Source organism: Onychostoma macrolepis, chromosome 02 (genome assembly GCF_012432095.1).
Source record: "Onychostoma macrolepis isolate SWU-2019 chromosome 02, ASM1243209v1, whole genome shotgun sequence".
In the NCBI taxonomy this organism is placed as follows: domain Eukaryota; kingdom Metazoa; phylum Chordata; class Actinopteri; order Cypriniformes; family Cyprinidae; genus Onychostoma; species Onychostoma macrolepis.
In genome coordinates this window covers 18,453,998-18,473,466 of record NC_081156.1, presented here as the reverse complement: position 1 = coordinate 18,473,466, position 19,469 = coordinate 18,453,998, and the positions used below count along the sequence as shown (strand labels likewise).

At 37.9% G+C, this 19,469-nt stretch overlaps 1 protein-coding gene across 1 annotated transcript; it reads left to right on the top strand.

Moving 5' to 3' along the window:
* The first annotated feature begins 241 nt into the window (after positions 1 to 241).
* On the top strand, positions 242 to 12,816 carry c02h5orf22 (chromosome 02 C5orf22 homolog). Its single transcript, XM_058750842.1, has 9 exons — positions 242 to 439; positions 628 to 773; positions 5,388 to 5,537; positions 5,688 to 6,102; positions 6,349 to 6,411; positions 7,795 to 7,916; positions 8,110 to 8,176; positions 9,054 to 9,193; positions 12,338 to 12,816. The coding sequence occupies exons 1-9, from the start codon at positions 371 to 373 to the stop codon at positions 12,483 to 12,485; spliced, it is 1,320 nt and encodes a 439-aa protein (XP_058606825.1). The 5' UTR covers positions 242 to 370; the 3' UTR covers positions 12,486 to 12,816.
* Positions 12,817 to 19,469: the final 6,653 nt, after the last annotated feature.

Here is a 19,469-nt window from a genome sequence, read left to right as displayed (position 1 = left end):
AAGATTGCCATTAAACAAATTAAATGAACTGAAGTAAATAACAGCTGCCACTAGCTAATATTTCGGATTTACTACAATATGAGGATTAATTATTGCTATTCCTTACCCGTAATACTTTCTTCCTTTCTTCTCAGAGGTTTACATCTTATCGCCGCCCACATCATTAAAATCAGAAAACTTTATATGGAAAATACATTTAGTCTACAGTAGGAATCAAAATCATTTTCAATTCTTTCTTGTTTCCACCCGGTTTAAAAACGAAGACGCACAGTGCATCACTTATAGCGGTATATCATAAACGTAAATAGTCTTTCAGATGCTGGTGTAGTTTTAAATCAAGACAAAAATTTATAGCCACTCTTGTTAAAAAATGAAGACGCCCCCTCAGAAACGCGTGTATCCTAAACTGCCCGTGTGGATTGTGGAGGACCATCATGAGGTAACGTTAGATAGGATGTGATTTCAGTTCTTGCTGATTTAAGGCTTTAAATCTGACGCCAGCTAAATAGTTGAATTTACAAAAGTTCAAATAAAAGCAAAGTAGACAGTTGTTTTGAGTGATAAATCACCACCTAAAGGTGTAAAAGAAATAAATAGTTACTTAAATGTCATTTCCACCTGCTTTAGGTTGTGAAACACATATATCGTGCCATTGGTTCTAAACATATTCCAATGAAGGGCATTAAAATGATCCATTTGGACTCCCATCCTGATCTCCTCATCCCTGTGAATATGCCTGCTGATACAGTGTATGACAAAGAGACTCTGCTCAGGTGAGTTTATAAGAGCTTTTCATTAACTTTGGAAACAATCATAAATTGCAAATATCTTTTCTGACTTGGAAACCTTTTACTAAGATTCTAATATATTTGTACTACTATTTCTATATCAGGTACTTTTTTGTACAGATTTTATTGTTCTACCCTTGTTCCAGAGTCCAAAAAATATGAAAAACAATTATAAAAAAATATTATTGTGTTATTGTAAAACTGTGTAAATCTAAATAATAAGTTAATAATAAGATCATTTAAAGTTAATAAATAAATAATTTCATTATTTTTTTACTGAAAAACTGTGTTTATGTTATTTATTATTTTAGAAAATTAGTATATAGGTTTATAGACAAAGGAGATCCGCACTCATCCAAACAGTCCAAAAAGGTTTATATCATTTATTACTCAGAGGTCAGTAAATTGTGCAAAAAAGTGCAAAGGTGCAGGAGTGCAAAACGTTTTTGGGTATTAACCCTTCCTCAGTGCCATGTGCTACCTGCGCTCATTAAACCATGTATTACCGCAATACACTTAATATCACAAAGATACAAAAAATTCATACAGTCATGGCCAAAAGTATCGGTAAATTGGTAAATATGATCAAAGAAGGCTGTGAAAATTAATCTGCATTGTTAATCCTTTTGAACTTTTATTTTAAAAAAATTCACAAAAATCTAATCTTAAGAATTTCCAATCAACATTAAATGTTACGAAACTGCCTGCAAAAGGACGTGTGTTTATATCGTCCTAATGCGCAGTGAGAAGGAGAGGAGAGTCTTTAGCCACTCAAACAAGGACCACAGCTGGAGAATTGCAGAAAATAGTTGAGTCTCGGGGTCAGAAAGCCTTTAAAAAAAAAATAGTCAAATAGCACCTACATCACCACATGTTGTTTGGGAGGGTTTCAAGAAAAATTCTCCTCGCTCATCCAAAAACAAACTCCAGCATATTCAGTTATCAGACACGACTGGAACTTCAAATGGCACTGGCTTCTATGGTCAGATGAAACTAAAAAATGAGCTTTTTAGCAGCTAACACTCAAGATGGGTTTGGTGAACACAGGGATAAAAAGCACCCCATGTGTACAATGAAATATACTGCTGTATTTTTGATGTTGTGAGCCTATATTTCTGCTGGAGGTCCTGGACATCTTGTTTATAGACACATGGCATCATGGATTCTAACAAATACCAACAGATAAAAAAATCAATAAGTGACTGACTGTGTTAGAAATCTTATAATGGGCCATGTTTGGATCTTCCAACCGTACAATAATCCAAACACAAACCTCAAAAACAATACAACAATGTGTCACTGAGCACAAAACCATGCTTCTGCTGGCCATTCCAGTCCTCTGACCTGAACCCTATAAAAAATGAGTGGGTGAACTGAAGAGAAACATGGAGCTGGGAATCTAAAGGGTCTGGAGTGATTCTGGATGAAGGAATGGTCTCTGATCTCTTGTCAGGTGTTCTCTAACCTCATCAGGCATTACAGGAGAAAATTTAGAGCTGTTAAACTAGCAAATGGAGGTTTCAAAAAGTATTGAATAAAAGGGTGCCGTTAATTGTGGCCAATGTGTATTAGAGAAAAACATTTATTTCATAATGATATTTCCCCCCATTTTAAATTCTTATTATCCAATGAAAGGTTAGATTTTTGTGAATTTTTTTAAAATAAAATATCAAAAGGATTAATAATGCAGATTCATTTTCACAGCCTTCTTTGATCATATTTACCAAGGGTGCTGATATTTTTGGCCATGACTGTGTATATATCTCCCAACACACATCCCAATATAACAAATACATTCAAAATGATCCATATATAACCATATCAAAAAAGTTTAAAAATACATGTATACAAAAAAACTGTTTTTATATACAAAGTAAACATCATACTCTTTGGAGTTCCCCATATATCCTTAAATTATTATAAAAAAACAATTCAAAGACAAGTCTTCATTCATACCAAGAGGGTGTAGACTTTTAAGATAAAAAATCCACTTACATTCCTTCTGCACGTTCTAAATTCCCTCCTCTATGAGTCTGTGTCAACTTTTCAATAACAACAAAGTTTAGATCTAAAACCGAATGAGACATCTCAACAAAATGACGAGCCACGGGAGATTTTAAATCTTTCCTTCTAATAGCACTCATATGCTCAATGATCCAAGTCCTAATTTGTCTGTTTGTCTTACCTACATATTGTTTTATACACTGACAAGATAACAGATACATCACATTAGTGGAAGCACATGTGACCAGTTGTTTAATTTTATATGTGCACTCAGTAATACAACTCCGAAACTCAAAACATCTTTTGCATACATTTTTACATGCTACGCATTTAAGGCAAGGATAAAAACAACATCCTTACTTACCAGTATTTTTTGGATCTACGCACCTTATATTATTGGTCTACTGGACTTTTGGATGAGTGTTTGGCGCTACGACCTTTTCTATTTGGAGAAAATTTATATATTCAATTCTTTTTTTAGTATTTTTGTTTTGCATAATTTCAAACTTTAAATTTCAAGTTTAATTATTTAATTTTATTAATATTTTAAATTAGTTTTTATTTTTTATATTTTCCATTTTCATTTTAATTGTAGTTAGTTTTGTATTTGTTATTTTTATTTTTTATTACATCATGTTAAACTAAAATAGAACTTTAGCTGTTCAGCAACTAACTTAAAGGTTTAAGGGTTTTGCATATTTTATTTTAATGTTTTATATATACAGTTGCTGGTCATATAATTAGAATATCATCAAAAAGTTGATTTATTTCACTAATTCCATTCAAAAAGTGAAACTTGTATATTATATTCATTCATTACACACAGACTGCTATATTTCAAATGTTTATTTCTTTTAATTTTGATGATTAGAGCTTACAGCTCATGAAAGTCAAAAATCAGTATCTCAAAATATTAGAATATTTACATTTGAGTTTGAATAAATGACCATCCCTACAGTATAAATTCTGAGTATCTCTTGTTCTTTGAAACCACAATAATGGGGAAGACTGCTGACTTGGCAATGATCCAGAAGACGGACATTGACGCCCTCCATGAAGAGGGTAAGTCACAGAAGGTCATTACTGAAAGGTGTGGCTGTTTACAGAGTGCTGTATCAAAGCATATTAAATGCAAAGTTGACTGGAAGGAAGAATTTGGGTAGGAAAAGGTGCACAAGCAACAGGGATGACCGCAAGCTTGAGAATACTGTCAAGCAAAGCCGATTCAAACACTTGTGAGAGCTTCACAAGGAGAGAACTGAAGCTGGAGTCAGTGCATCAAGAGTCACCACGCCAGACGCCTTCAGGAAAAGGGCTACCAAGCCACTTCTGAACCAGAGACAACGCCAGAAGCATCTTACCTGGGCTGTGGAGAAAATAACTGTACTGTTGCTCAGTGGTCCAAAGTCCTCTTTTCAGATTAAAGTAAATTTTACATTTCGTTTGGAAATCAAGGTCCCAGAGTCTGAAGGAAGAGTGGAGAGGCACAGAATCCATGTTGCTTGAAGTCCAGTGTGAAGTTTCCACAGTCAGTGATGATTTGGGCTGCCATGTCATCTGCTGGTGTTGGTCCACTGTGTTTTCTGAAGTCCACAGTCAACGCAGCCATCTACCAGGAAATTTTAGAGCACTTCATGCTTTCTTCTGTTGACAAGCTTTATGGAGATGCTGATTTTATTTTCCAGCAGGACTTGGCACCTGCCCACACTGCCAAAGGTACCAAAAGCTGGTTCAATGACCATAGTGTTACTGTGCTTGATTGGCCAGCAACCGCTTGACCTGAACCCCATAGAGAATCTATGGGGTATTGTCAAGAGGAAGATGAGAGACACCAGACCCAACAATGCAGATGAGCTGAAGGCCACTATCAGAGCAACCTGGGCTCTCATAACACCTGAGCAGTGCCACAGACTGATCGACTCCATGCCACGCCGCATTGCTGCAGTAATTCAGGCAAAAGGAGTCCCAACTAAGTATTGAGTGCTGTACATGCTCATACTTTTCATTTTCATACTTTTCAGTTGGCCAAGATTTCTAAAAATCCTTTCTTTGTATTGGTCTTAAGTAATATTCTAATATTTTGAGATACTGATTTTTGACTTTCATGAGCTGTAAGCTCTAATCATCAAAATTAAAAGAAATAAACATTTGAAATATATCAGTCTGTGTGTAATGAATGAATATAATATACAAGTTTCACTTTTTGAATGAAATTAGTGAAATAAATAAACTTTTTGATGATATTCTAATTATATGACCAGCACCCGTGTGTATATATATATATATATATATATATATAATATGAATATTTATTTATTGTTTTTTTTTTTTAAGTTTACAGAAATTAGTACAGTACAGAAAGTATAGTCCAGTGTTGGACTTGTTCAAATCTACATGGCTGTTGTCAAAGAAACACCCATAAATGCCTGTACAAAGAATAAAATTCATGAATACTCCTCTAACTATTAAAATCAGACATTAAAAACTATTAAAAGACAGCTCATGCTGTTGAGAATAAAGCCCACTGATATTTGTTCACACAGTTAGTTGCAGTAGTGAGTATAAGGGTTGACATGTTTTTGTTTGCTCTTGCAGTGAGCTGAGCATTGAGAATTGGATTATGCCAATGGTCTATGCTGGACACGTATCCCACGTAGCCTGGCTGCATCCGTACTGGGCTCAGCAGATCAAAGAAGGAGAGCATTCTATGTGTGTGGGGAAAGATTCATCCACGACCACCATCAGGTCAGTAGCAGCATATCAGCATGTAACCATGAGATGGCAGCAGACGTTCATTTACTATTAATAAGGATGAGACCTCCACGCTGTCAGGAAACATTGTGCTGTTAGAATCATGTTTAAAAACATTCAGAAGAAATCTCTTTCTCTTTTCAGGGTCACAAGCACAGACGATTACTTTTTGAGTGACGCTCTTTACGTTCCACTGGATCAGCTGGAAAACCCAAAAGAGTTGCATTTAAATGTCATTCGAGTGGATCCTGTTGACAGTTTGCAGAAAAGGACACCTGAAAATGGGCAAAGTGGTGCTAAAATACCTAAATCAGCTGTGAATGAGGACGATGATGTGCAGTTGAAAAGGGACACCCCGTGCACTTCCTCTTCTCAACCGCTTGATGGCAGCACTGCCTCAGGAAACGGCAGTCACACAGTCATGAAAGATAATGAGGGGTCAACAAGCTGCATCACAGAACAGCTTTTAGCAGTAATAGAGCAATCTGACCCTTTCATACTTGACATTGACTTGGATTTTTTCTCCTGTAAGAACCCTTTCAAGGAGATGTACACGCAGGTGGAGTGAGTCAATCAGATCCCTTATTATAGTCCTTTTTGTTTCTTAAACGATAGCAATTACTTCTCCATACTGTACTTTCTCATATCTGCATTGTACTGATATAGAAAAATCTTTGTAGACAAATAGAAGATATTGATTCTTTCCATAGCTTAAATGGAATTGGTTTCTTCAGAGCTTGTGTATTGTTTTATATGTATTTGTATGTATATACATTGTCTATTTGCTACCCTTGTTGTCTTACAGGACGAGTACACTCTCCTGCAAGAGTTATACAGCTTTAGCAGGCCACAGCAGGATTCAGATGAGGTACCAAAGATTCCTAATCAAATGTACCATAAACTAATCATGAGATATTCATTCAGTCATAGCAACAGGCACTTTAGATGTTACTGAACACCCTCAGGGGGTGAAGTTAAATCTATTTTTACAAGAAGCTAAAGCTAATCTTGTTTCTTTTCTTTTCTTTTTTTAAACTGTGGCAACAACTATGTTCAGCAGCTTTCCAAGTTAATGTTTAATCCAACAGATGTGTGGTAAAAAATATATATTAGCTGTTGCAACCGCTTTTATCAAAATCAGTTAGAGCCGTTTTAGCATTCATGCTTGACTTCAAAATAATTGTTGACACCTTCACATTTGAATGCTGATACATACAGACACAGGAGTCTGAGACTTCCAGTGAAAATGTTTTGCATTTTTTCTGCTTAAAACTATTTTAATTGCAAATTGTATTATTAGCATGACAATGTGAATGAAAAGTTCAATTGAGAGAGAAACTTAAATTACTATTTTTCTTTTTTTTTTTTGAAAGAAGGCTCTTTTGCTCCCCAAAGATGCATTTTTGTGATCAAAATTACAGTAAATAAATAAAAAATGAATTATGTTTTAATAATGTAGTAATATAATGAAATATTATTACAATTTAAAACAACTGTTTACCATTTGAAACTGTTTTCTATTTAAAATATCTATGGGTAGTTGACGTATCAATGTGTCCTATGGTGTGACAGCAAAAATGTAAAAAAAAAAATAATAATAATAATAACATCTAAAATTGAAGATAAACCTCTCTCATGCTATTTGTAACTCTAAAAATGAAGATACGTTTTTCTCATATTTGTATGTTAAGATTTTTTTTTTTTTTTTTTTTCCTACATTTTTGCTATGTCACACCATAGTCCAATTTTTATTTGTCAATTACCCCTATATATTTTAAAATTTAAAGTGATTCAGTGATGGAAAAGCTGAATTTTTGGCAATCATTACTCCAGTTTTCAGTGTAACATGATTCTTTAGAAATCCAGAAACATTTCTTTATTTATTATAGAAATCTTTCATAATATTTTAAATATCTTTACAGTCATTTTTCATCAATTAAATGTGTCCTCCTTGAGGGGAAAAAAAAAAAAAACGTATTGCCCCCAAACCTTTGAACAGTAAAGTACTTACTTTCGATTAGTCACATAAAAATTGAGTAGAATCTTAAAAATTTATTTTTCATGTATGTTTTAAATTCGGTAAAATCAAAAACCTCGATCATTCCCAGGTTTAAATGATATACCATATATATTCAATGTGGTGTGAGGCTTTTGAACCTCAGTGTATTTTGTTGAATCCAGGACACACAGAAGGCATATTTCCCATGGTGGCAAATAACAGTCTTTACAGTTCCATGTGTTGGTTTTTCAGGAGCAGCTCTTAGATTGTGTAGAGAGACGCACTCACCAGCTTGAAGACCTTGAGGCTGCATTTGCTGAACTGGTAGAGGATGACGGCCAGGAAACTGTTGAACGTTTAGCAGCAAACCCAGGGTACGCATTACTGCTGTCACCGAGATGAAACGGTAGAGCCACAGGCTCTGTGCTTTTTGATTATAGCTCCATATCAGCACACCATTGGGCTTGATTGATTGTTTTATATGGTCGGTATGCATTTGATCAAGCAGGAGATGACACAGCCTCATGCATTGATTTATTTTTATTTTTTTCCTCTCTTTCTTTGTAGAATGAAATCTCTTGTCAGACTTGTACACAGCCTTAAGAATCGAACTCAGTCACCGGACTATGAAATGGTAAAGTTGTGTATCTTTTGGGTATTTTAATCATGTTTGAAGTGTCTGTCATCCCAGATATCCCAAATAGTTTTTATGCTTTCGTAGTCTACAATGATGCATGTAGAAAAATAATGTCAGAAATTTTAGTATCTTATTATTTTACCTTCATATTCTTGTAATAATCTCCTCTAATGTAATAAAAAAAACAATTGGCAGATGATTTGAAACTTTAACCCTCTATTTTACTGTAGAGTACATATTCACTTTTCAGAAATGTGGCTCATATCCATTCTAGTCATGTTGGTTCTGCTTGGGGTCGATTTAAAATTGAACAATATTGAAAAAATAAAAGTAAATTCAAAATAAGTGTCTGACAGGAGTGTATTGCTGCAATGTGGACTCTTGTTAGCGAATCTCTTTATTCATGTTTAATATCTCTGAGTCATCACAGACCCCAAACATTAGCTATAATTTTATGGAATATGCCTGAAGTATGTCAGGTTTGAAGCCCCTAAACATCCTTGTCACTTCAAATGATAATCAAAATTAAATATGCGTGCATACGTGAATTAAGTAAAAGCATGGCAATAACATGCCAATGTAATTTATGAATGTAATCCAAGACGTAATCTCTAAAAACAAGTCATGCATCTTAATGTAAATCTTGTTTCAAAGATGTTTAGATATTGTTTTTCTGCAAAACAAGACACAATACTAATGTTTTGCAGTGATGAGGAAAAACCTGTTACTTAATGTCAAGTATATATTTCGAGCTATTGAGAGCCTCCAAGCAGTACATGAAGGATAACAATTTTGCCTTCCTTGGCTTGTAGTGCTGAGGCACGTCTGTCCGCTCCACAGACTGATATATTTGTGCCTGTGGTGTTGAGTCTAGGTGCATCAAGCAGGCTTGACCTGTGATTACTCCGAGCTCCCTCACCACATCAGCAGTGAGGAGGAGATCCAGCAAATGATCACGGCCATGCAGCTCTTCCTGGAAGCCATGCCCAAACCCACCATAGTCACTATATCCAGGTATATCAGTCATTAGAGCATGTGGACGTCTGTTCTGTGTCTCCTTTTGAAAAGTACATTGGGTCCTTTAATCTTTCACTTATGATTTGTTACATTCTCTAAGGTTAAAAGCATTTGGTGTTTTTTTCCCACTGAAAAGCATCCTATTTCTTGGTTTCTTCTGGTCTGCATTAATTAGCATTGTAATTTATGACATAATGATTGTTTGTAGGCTGGTTGTTGCCCCAAAAGCAGATGCTTGAATCTGTGCCGTTGAGACAGATGGTATTATGTGAGACTTGTGTCTCAGTGATCTGTTAGCATGCTTTTTAATGAGCATAGACGCAACATCACACTCATCAGTCACTCTCTTATCTCTATGAGTCAGGGGGAGCTCAGCCCTTCATGGTCCATGGGAATATTTTTCATTATCTAGTCTTTTAATACCAAGTTCTCTGACTGATGGTGCATCACCATGGCTGACATGCACCATTTTTTTTTTTATCTATGTTCAGAATTAAAAATACTTAAAATGTGTTTGTTTTTTGTTTTATTAATATGCATTTATTAACATTGCCAGGGGCATATATTTACTTCAAAAGGTTGGGGTCAGTTATTTATTTTTGTTGAAAAAAGTCTCTTAAGCTAACAGAGGCTGCACTTAATTTTGTGTGTATTAACTGTTTGCTATTTATTTAATGAAGTATGAGTGACCCCTGCTGGCGTTATGTCGCAAGTATGCAAATCGCATGCAAATACTGACGAGCTCGAGAGGCAGTATAAAATGCGGTGCCCGCGACAAGTACATCAGAATCTTTTCCTTCATGACTGATTCCTGTTAGAAGATGACGTCCTACTGCCGTCTTTGCGCGGGACCGATCGACCCACTGGATAGCCACGACCACTGCATCGCCTGCCTGAGCCTGGCCCACGCAGAGGCGGCTCTGGAGGAGTCTGACTGCACGCACTGTGCAGACCTGCCGATGCATGTGCTGAGGACTCACCGGAATGTGGCCCGTGGCCTCCTTGGGGTGCGGCCCACTGCCGCCAGCGAGCCGCTGGTGGGCCCCCCTCCCCCATCCGAAGGTGTAAGCGACGATTTGGCCATGAGCCACGTCATGCCGAGGCGCTCGTTCCAGCCACCTTCCCGTTCCAGATCGTCGTCGGCGACCCACCCACCCCAGAGGAGGGAGAAAAGACCCGCAGCAGCTGCTGTGGCCCCTAGGCAGGAACCAGACGCAAGGAGGAAGTTGTGGCCAGGTGCAGGGAAAAGGCGGCAGGGACAGCGGAGGAGCCCTCGACGTGACGCCGGCCCACCAGCAGCCTCCAAGCTGTTTTTCTGAGGGTGTTGTGAGGAGGGAGGAGCGCACCGGAGGCCCAGCTCCCAAGCGAAGTTCTAGAGTGCGGCATTCACAATGTTTGTGTTCTTGTTGTTCAATAAAAATGCATACATCCTTACAAAAAGAGCTCTTTCCTCCACACTCAGTCAATGCGGTGCAGCTCGCCCCGCCTCAGAGCAGTGCAGAGCTGCCACCCACAGATTATAGTCGCGCATCACTCGCCGGCGCATCCATAGACCAAGCTGTAAAAGCCGCTATATCAGTTCCTGAACGCGTGGGAAGTTATTCCGGGGAACTCGCACTGGCTACTCGGTGTGATAAAGTGTGGGTATACCCTTCAGTTCAGACGCAGACCACCCTGTTTCAATGGCATGGTGCAGTCTCTAACATTGCCTCGAAACGCGTTGGTTCTGAGACAAGAGGTATGCAATCTTCTCAAAAAAGGTTTTTCTTCTCAAGCGGGTTTTACAGCCGCTATTTAGTGGTACCCAAAAGAGACGGGGGGCTCTGCCCGATTCTAGATCTCAGACCCATCAACAGGGCACTTTGACAACAGGGGACTGGTTTGCGTCCGTGGATATAAAGAATGCGTACTTTCACATTCAGATAGCACCGCATCATAGACTCTTTCTGAGGTTTGCTTTCGAGGGCACAGCATACCAATACTCTGTTCTCCCGTTCGGGCTGGCTTTGGCCCCACGCACTTTCTCAGAGCGAGTGAGATGCGTGTTCTCAACTATCTGGACGACTGGCTGATTTTGGCTCAGTCCATGCTAATCAGCCATATAGACATGCTGCTTCGTCACTTGGAGTCCATAGGGCTATGTGTCAACACGCAGAAGAGCATTCTTGCCCTGAGCCAGTCTATAACATATCTGGGAGTGTGCTTCGCCTCGGTGGAGATGCGAGCTCACCTCTCTCGGGAGCGCTCGGCGGTCATTTTGTCTTCCCTGCGCCCTGCTGGGACTCATGGCGTCTGCTTCAGCGGTATGTCATCTGGGCTTACTACACATGCGCCCGCTGCAGTTATGGCTGAAATCTCGAGTCCCTTGGACGGCGTGGACTTCCGTGGCTGCTTCGAAGCTCTGAGGCTGTGGCGCAACCTAGATCACTTCAGCCAAGGGGTTCCCCTGGGATGTCCATCAGTTTATACTGTAATGATGCTTGCAAACTTGCGCTGTGCCGCGAATTGGTCTGTTTTAAAACTAAAAGACGGAAAATGGATGTTTTCTCATGTTGAGAGAGATGTATGTGTGTGAGAAAATATCATGTAACGTTATGGTGTTAAAAAAAAAAAAATGACACAGCGGATAAGAAGCACTGATCTATATTATATAAATGACTCTTATAGATCAGTGATAAGAAGAGATACTATTCTCTGTTTTTATTTAAGCTCCATTAGATGAGAAATGTTCGGAACATTCTCTTGCTGTTTACCGTTGCTGTCAGGAAGGTACTCGAGTCGTGTGTATATGTGTATGTGTATATGTGTGTATATATATATACATATACGTGTGTGTGTGTATATGTGTGTGTGTGTGTGTGTGTGTATCCTTTAATGAATAGAAAGTTCAAAAGAACAATATTTGTTTGAAATAGAAATATTTTATTATGAATGTATTTGATGTCACTTTTAATCAATTTAATATGTGCTTGCTAAATAAAAGTATAATTTTTTTTTTTCAAAGTACTGACCTCAAACTTTTGAGCTGTAGTGTGTGTATATTTCATTGAACATATGTTATGCATGTATGTTTGAGATTGAAATAAGATTAAGATAATTTAAGATTTAAACATTTCTTAAATTTCAATTTGTCCTTGTCAGATCCAGTTTGGATGACTATTGCCCAGCGGAGCAAGTGGATTCCATCCAGAACAGTGTGCTGAACATTCTAGAGTCCCTCTTTGGCTGCTTAGATGTTCACAGAGAGTATGAATCAATACCATCACAGAGCACATCACAGACCCCATGAGGAGGGGGGTTAAATTCAGCAGCAGCTGCGGCATGTTCTTTACCAATGGCTGCTTTCAGAGGGTGGATGTAGCAAAGCTTTTAAAACCATGCTGTGATTTGCCGTGTACTCTGTTACTGTCTGCATTGAGTGCATATGTAACAATGAGGTTGAGATGCATAGATGTGAATGGAAAGGGAAATTAGTTTTCATTTTAAAAGGTTTTCTTCTATGTCATTTTGAAGTGCATGTATTCAACATAAGAGATGCTGAAACATTGGGTAATAATTTTACTGTATTGTCACCAAAATTATGGTTTATTAGAAGAGTAAAGTAAAAACCCTGATACTTTCATGTGAATTCTGAGCTGCAGTCATTCATCCCTTGTGTATGCATACTTCAGTCTTGGAATAGCAGATACATTGATACAAGACACCACATTTCCCCTCTTCCTGTGTGGCCCCTTGTGCCTCGGCTGTCTTTGTCTGAAGCCTGAGGCGGTTACCAATTCATCTCAACTTTGTACGTGGCACCCTCCTTTATTGCTCTACACCCGCAGACTTCAAGACTGCCCTCAATATGCCTGACCCGACTTTAAATTTCACTGCATGACAAAACAACTATGAGCTAGTAAAAGGATAGTTCACTGGCTTTCATTATAAGGACAATCACAATTGAAATATTCTTCAAAATATCTCAGGATAGTTTATACTATGGGGTTGTTGAATGCTTGAATTTGATTTGCTGACGAACGTTATAAGGTGTGCAATTATTATATCAGGGAAACGCACGGCTAAAGTAGTTCCAGGCAGCTCTTGACATGTCCATATCACTTCGCTAAATGATTTCAGTTATTTCAAAGGTCCTAACAGCCTACAGCAAAAAAACAAAGACACTGACAAAGCAAATAAATAGAGTAAAAAAAATAAAACAAGATAAAAGCGACACATTTTTCCATCTTTTTGCCACAAAATTATGTTTTATTAACTACGGAAAGAGCATACACTTCAGGTGCTGGTCATATAATTAGAATATCAAAAAGTTGATTTATTTCACTAATTCCATTCAAAAAGTGAAACTTGTATATTATATTCATTCATTACACACAGACTGATATATTTCAAATCTGTATTTCTTTTAATTTTGATGATTATAACTGACAACTAAGGAAAATCCCAAATTCAGTATCTCAGAAAATTAGAATATTACTTAAGACCAATACAAAGAAAGGATTTTTAGAAATCTTGGCCAACTGAAAAGTACGAGCATGTACAGCACTCAATACTTAGCGTGGCATGGAGTCGATGGGTCATTCTACAGAAACGTCCACTTTTCTGTCCCTGGACTTTAAAGAAATATTAAAATTGAAATACACATTAGGATTACAATTTTTATATATTTTAAAATGAAACGATATGTTATTTGAACAATTGCACCTTCCTGAGCCATCAATGTGGCATTATTTTTTTTTTATTAATTATATAGAATTCCAAGTACCACAAAACTGCTCGTCCCCACAGCCATGTACAGCAGGAAAGTGCTTTATTTTGAGGTCAAAAACAGGATTTTCTACCATTTAAAATACAAAAGTCTATTCATAACTATCAATTATATGATATAAATGGCATAATAAAACAAAATGCCAAATAAATATAAAATATATAATGAAAATAGTGGTCCCCTGGAGTTGTGTCACTGGTGTTACCGCTTAACAAAAGTCTTTTATTTTGGGAAAAAAAAAAAAAAAAAAATCACACTGATGACATCACTCGACTTCCTCCTTCCTATTTTCTAAACATCTATGAAAAAAGGCCCATGTTTAGTCCACTGTTTCTTTTCAGTTATGATAAATTCTCATTTATCTCATGATTTCATATGAAGCTTTTAGTTGATGTCACTGGTGTGACCTATTTATTGTTAGGGAAATGTAAAAAAAACTATAATACAAATGGATTAAATTACTTAATTTAGTGAGTATACCATGATTGACAACATGTGGCTTGATACCTTGCAGCAGACATTTTGTAAAATGGATTTTTCATGAAAATTGTCACTGGTGTTACCTTCCTTATGAATAACACAAGTGACGATCAGTATATCAGGTCTAATGTATGTCACTGGTGTTACTGTACTGTTTTTGTCTGTCACATTAAATAAATAAAACAATCTCCTTATTTCTTGCATTTTCATAATTTCTCTGTAACTGACTACATGTGCTGAATTTTTTTTTTATAAATAATATTTCATAAAAACTTTTAATATTGCTAAAGAAGGTAACACCAGTGACAAAAAAAATGATACATATGGTCTTGAAATAATTGCACAAAAAAGCTGAAAAATATATAATTAAGCTGTCATTTATATGTATTCGTAAAGTCAAAAGGTAATCTAATAATGTGGTCCAAGTTTAAATGTAAAAAATAAATAATTTTAAGACATTTTGCCATACCAAAAGTGGACGTTTCTGTAGAATGACCCCGATCAGTCTGTGGCACTGCTCAGGTGTTATGAGAGCCCAGGTTGCTCTGATAGTGGCCTTCAGCTCTTCTGCATTGTTGGGTCTGGCATATCGCATCTTTCTCTTCACAATACCCCATAGATTTTCTATGGGGTTAAGGTCAGGCGAGTTTGCTGGCCAATTAAGAATAGGGATACCATGGTCCTTAAACCAGATACTGGTTGCTTTGGCAGTGTGGGCAGGTGCCAAGTCCTGTTGGAAAATGAAATCTGCATCTCCATAAAGTTGGTCAGCAGCAGGAAGCATGAAGTGCTCTAAAACTTCCTGGTATACGGCTGTGTTGACCTTGGACCTCAGAAAACACAGTGGACCAACACCAGCAGATGACATGGCACCCCAAACCATCACTGACTGTGGAAACTTTACACTGGACTTCAAGCGACGTGGATTGTGTGCCTCTCCTCTCTTCCTCCAGACTCTGGGACCCTGATTTCCAAAGGAAATGCAAAAGTTACTTTAATCAGAGAACATAACTTTGGACGACTCAGCAGCAGTCCAGTCCTTTTTGTCTTTAGCCCAGGCGAGACGCTTCTGATGCTGTCTGTTGTTCAAGAGTGGCTTGACACAAGCAATGCGACAGCTGAAACCCATGTCTTGCATACGTCTGTGCGTAGTGGTTCTTGAAGCACTGACATGTTTGAATGGGTTTTGTTTCACAATCCTCTCCAGGGTGCGGTTATCCCTATTGCTTGTACACTTTTTTCTACCACATCTTTTCCTTCCCTTCGCCTCTCTATTAATGTGCTTGGACACAGAGCTCTGTGAACAGCCAGCATATTTTGCAATGACCTTTTGTGTCTTGCCCTCCTTGTGCAATGGTCGTCTTTTGGACAACTGTCAAGTCAGCAGTCTTCCCCATGATTGTGTAGCCTACAGAACTAGACTGAGAGACCATTTAAAGGCCTTTGCAGGTGTTTTGAGTTAATTAGCTGATTAGAGTGTGGCACCAGGTGTCTTTAATATTGAACCTTTTCACAATATTCTAATTTTCTGAGATACTGAATTTGGGATTTTCCTTAGTTGTCAGTTATAATCATCAAAATTAAAAGAAATAAACATTTGAAATATATCAGTCTGTGTGTAATGAATGAATATAATATACAAGTTTCACTTTTTAAATGGAATTAGTGAAATAAATCAACTTTTTGATGATATTCTAATTATATGACCAGCACCTGTATTTCTCCCGCTCTCTCTCCCTTACAAACGCACACACATACGCACAGACACACACTCACACAGAAACACGTCAGCAGTGCTCTGACGATTTTATCAGTAAAATGGTTTAGCAACTTTAAAGCTACATGACATTTCTAATAAGTTAGGTAACAACAGCACTGTTCTTGAGGAAGGTAAACCTACAGTTTCGCGATTAGTAGAAACACTGCTGCCAAACATTGTTGAGAGATGCAGACTCGGGTAATTTACACACGCTTATTTTCTCTCTCTGTCTCTCTCCGTCTCTCTCTCTGCCTGTTTCTATCTAATAACTTAATTAAAAACGGCATTAGTCTGCTATCAAATGCTCCAGCCTCCGATACTTTAAAATTACATTTTTAAATTAGCAACGGAGGTGTGGGATAGATATGTAAGAAATTAATCCTACACACAAGAGCATTTTATGGACAAAAACCTGATAAATGTCTTGATGTGTGGTAACTGTAGTATAAGCGGAATAATTGACTCCGGTCCATTGAATCACTAGAAAATTATGAACACCCGAGGTGTGATGCCGCCACGACGCAAAGTGGAGTCGTCAATTGTTTCTTTCATAAAGACAGTCAGACAGGAGAATAAATGATGACAAATTTCATTTTTGGCTGGACTATCTCTCCAACTGTTAGCAGGCATTTTATACTATGGTGATTAATCACTCTAATACATTTACTTTTACCGACAATAAGAAGTGTAGAATATAGGAGTTTGAAATTGTGGTGTTACATATAAGCTTAGTCCAGGGTCCCACAGAGGGCATGAGAGGTGACAATCGGCACAATTACTACTACCAGTCACTAAAAAAGGCCCGGCTGATCGGTTGCTCGGCTAATCGTTTGTGGCAGTGGCTCTCCAGCAGTAATTGGTCTGAATCCTGTGAAAAAGAGACTGTTGCACTATCATATAGTGTTTGAATCTACGGTACAATCTATCCTTCAAACCACCCTACATGACATCTTTGTCAATTAAAATATAGCCTATTCTCAACACACTCGTTGTTATTCAAGGCTGAAATTTATTCAGTGAACGCTTTAGCATGCATTTACTCAGTTGGATTTGTGAATAATGTGTTCATAATAAATACATTTTAATGCATATACCTGCAAAGATCATCAAGATGTCTCTGTGTGACTTATTTCAGAGTCTGATAAGCATTTATGCTTGTAATAAATGCTAAACAATGCAACACATGGCATCAATTAGTAGGTCAATAGCAGGCCGCCCCAAAGCTGCTTTGACTTGCAGAAAACAGCAATTACTAATGTTCCATGCCATTACATTTACAACTTCTGAACTTAGGGAAATACAATTGCATAAAAATTGTTTTATTCAATTTACTTCAGATAAATACTAGCTTCCATGATGAATTAATATGACCTGCCATTTTAGATGCTCTCATAAGAGCAACTGTGATGCATGCTGGCTTTCTCTCCGCAACTAAATATGTTCCATTAACAGTAATCGTAGACTGAATTATGAGCCCTCCAGCACATGGTTACATGGTTTGCACAAAAGAACACACAGAGCACAGTCTAAATTGTTTTGACCCTGAACTCAACCCAGCATTAACAAGTTTTTATTTATATATTTTCCTCTTTTCTGACTCATGTACCCTACAGGAAAGAGCAGTGGTGGTTTGTCACGGCATGATGAATCTCCATCTCCAAAATATATTTTAAGTAACACCTACTGCAAAACAATTAAATGGTATTCTAACCCTGTAATGTGTATATAATGATAATGTGTATATAAATAGGTATTTTATTTATCTTACTAATGACAATTGAGGCTGACAGACTCCCCCAATTGACCAACGAGAATGTATATGCAAATGATGCAAAGTCATTTGTCTGTCAAAAATGCATCTGAAAAAGGCAAAAAAGAGAGAAAGAGAATTAAATAAAAATAATAATAATCTGCCTCCGCTTGTAAATGGCTGAGGTACAAATAAGGATGTCTAACAGGATTTTTTTTTAATTATTTTTTTTTTACAATCAAGCAATCTGTCAATCAATAAAATAAATTAAAATAACATCAATGGCTCTACAAATGTCAAGAGATCATCAAGTAAAAGCATCATGCACCTCGTATGAAAAGATTCAACTAGATTTAACTATTTGTTAAATGTGTGGTTTTTGAACACTTTTTAAGGTGATTTTTTACAATTATAAATATCATGACATTTTCTTGTTTTCTTTATTTAATCTAGATAAAATGTTTTTGTTTTTTTATCGAAAGGACTAAATATTATATACGAGAGATTATTTTTAAACTCAATAACGTCTCGGTTAAGTATGCAACCCTCGTTCCCTGAAGGAGGGAACGGAGACGTCACATCGGTGACCGACGAAATGGGATCTCGCCAGAGAGACCAATCCACTTGGAGTGTAACTAAACGAGCCAATGGACATTGGCATGCGGTATTTCGCATCTGGCTGCCACACCCGGCAGCTCAGCTGTGGTACAGCGACTGTGGCAACGGTACGTGACGTCTCCGTTCCCTCCCTCAGGGAACGAGGGTTACATACGTAACCAAGACGTTCCCTTTCAGTCGGTCACTCCGAGTCACGTCGGTGACCGACGAAATGGGATCCCTACCAAAGCGCCACAGGAGCTGCCCCCTCCAGTGCCCTGTGTAGGCCTCCTGGTCCTACCTATAAAGCAGACGATAGGACCGGGCTCTACACAGAGAAGGTCGACTACTGCTGTTCCTACGAGCAAACCAAACAGTAGGACTTGGATAACATTGGGAAAGCATGCCCTTCCACCGGGAAGAGGCACACTGCGGAGTCACCTCCTCCCAGAGGGGGTTAATTGACATTTACTCATGTGGAGTAACCCCATAGGGCCCTATTGCACATGGAAGTCTCTGAGATGGCTCAGGCTGCATCATTTAGAGATGGCAGAATGAGGTGTGCCAGGGAAAACATGGCCCTAGTAAGTGTACCATGGAATACACATATGGGATCCCAACAGGGTCACTCATATGCGCACTAGCCTCACACCAGATTTCAAGAATTCATTGGCTGAAGGCCTGGCGCCGGACGCTCCGCCACATCTGGCCACCGGAGTGCTGGAGGACTCGACAGGGTTAGGCCGGTAGGGAACTCTCTGGAGAATTTAGGTGTTAAACCTCTAGGGTCTGAGGTCATTTTGGGGCCCTTGAGATGTTTTGACATGCCCTGATATTTCAGCTACTTAAAACATACTATTGACCAACATGTAATTTTTTGGGGATTCAGCACAAACTGTGCTACAATAATATGTGACCA

Bases quoted from the DNA above. Each gene is read 5' to 3' on its own strand.
- c02h5orf22 (XM_058750842.1), top strand. From the start codon at position 371: ATGAAGACGCCCCCTCAGAAACGCGTGTATCCTAAACTGCCCGTGTGG. The intron at 774-5,387 runs GTGAGTTTATAA...TTGCTCTTGCAG, and splicing joins GACAAAGAGACTCTGCTCAG to TGAGCTGAGCATTGAGAATT. The intron at 6,412-7,794 runs GTACCAAAGATT...TTGGTTTTTCAG, and splicing joins CACAGCAGGATTCAGATGAG to GAGCAGCTCTTAGATTGTGT.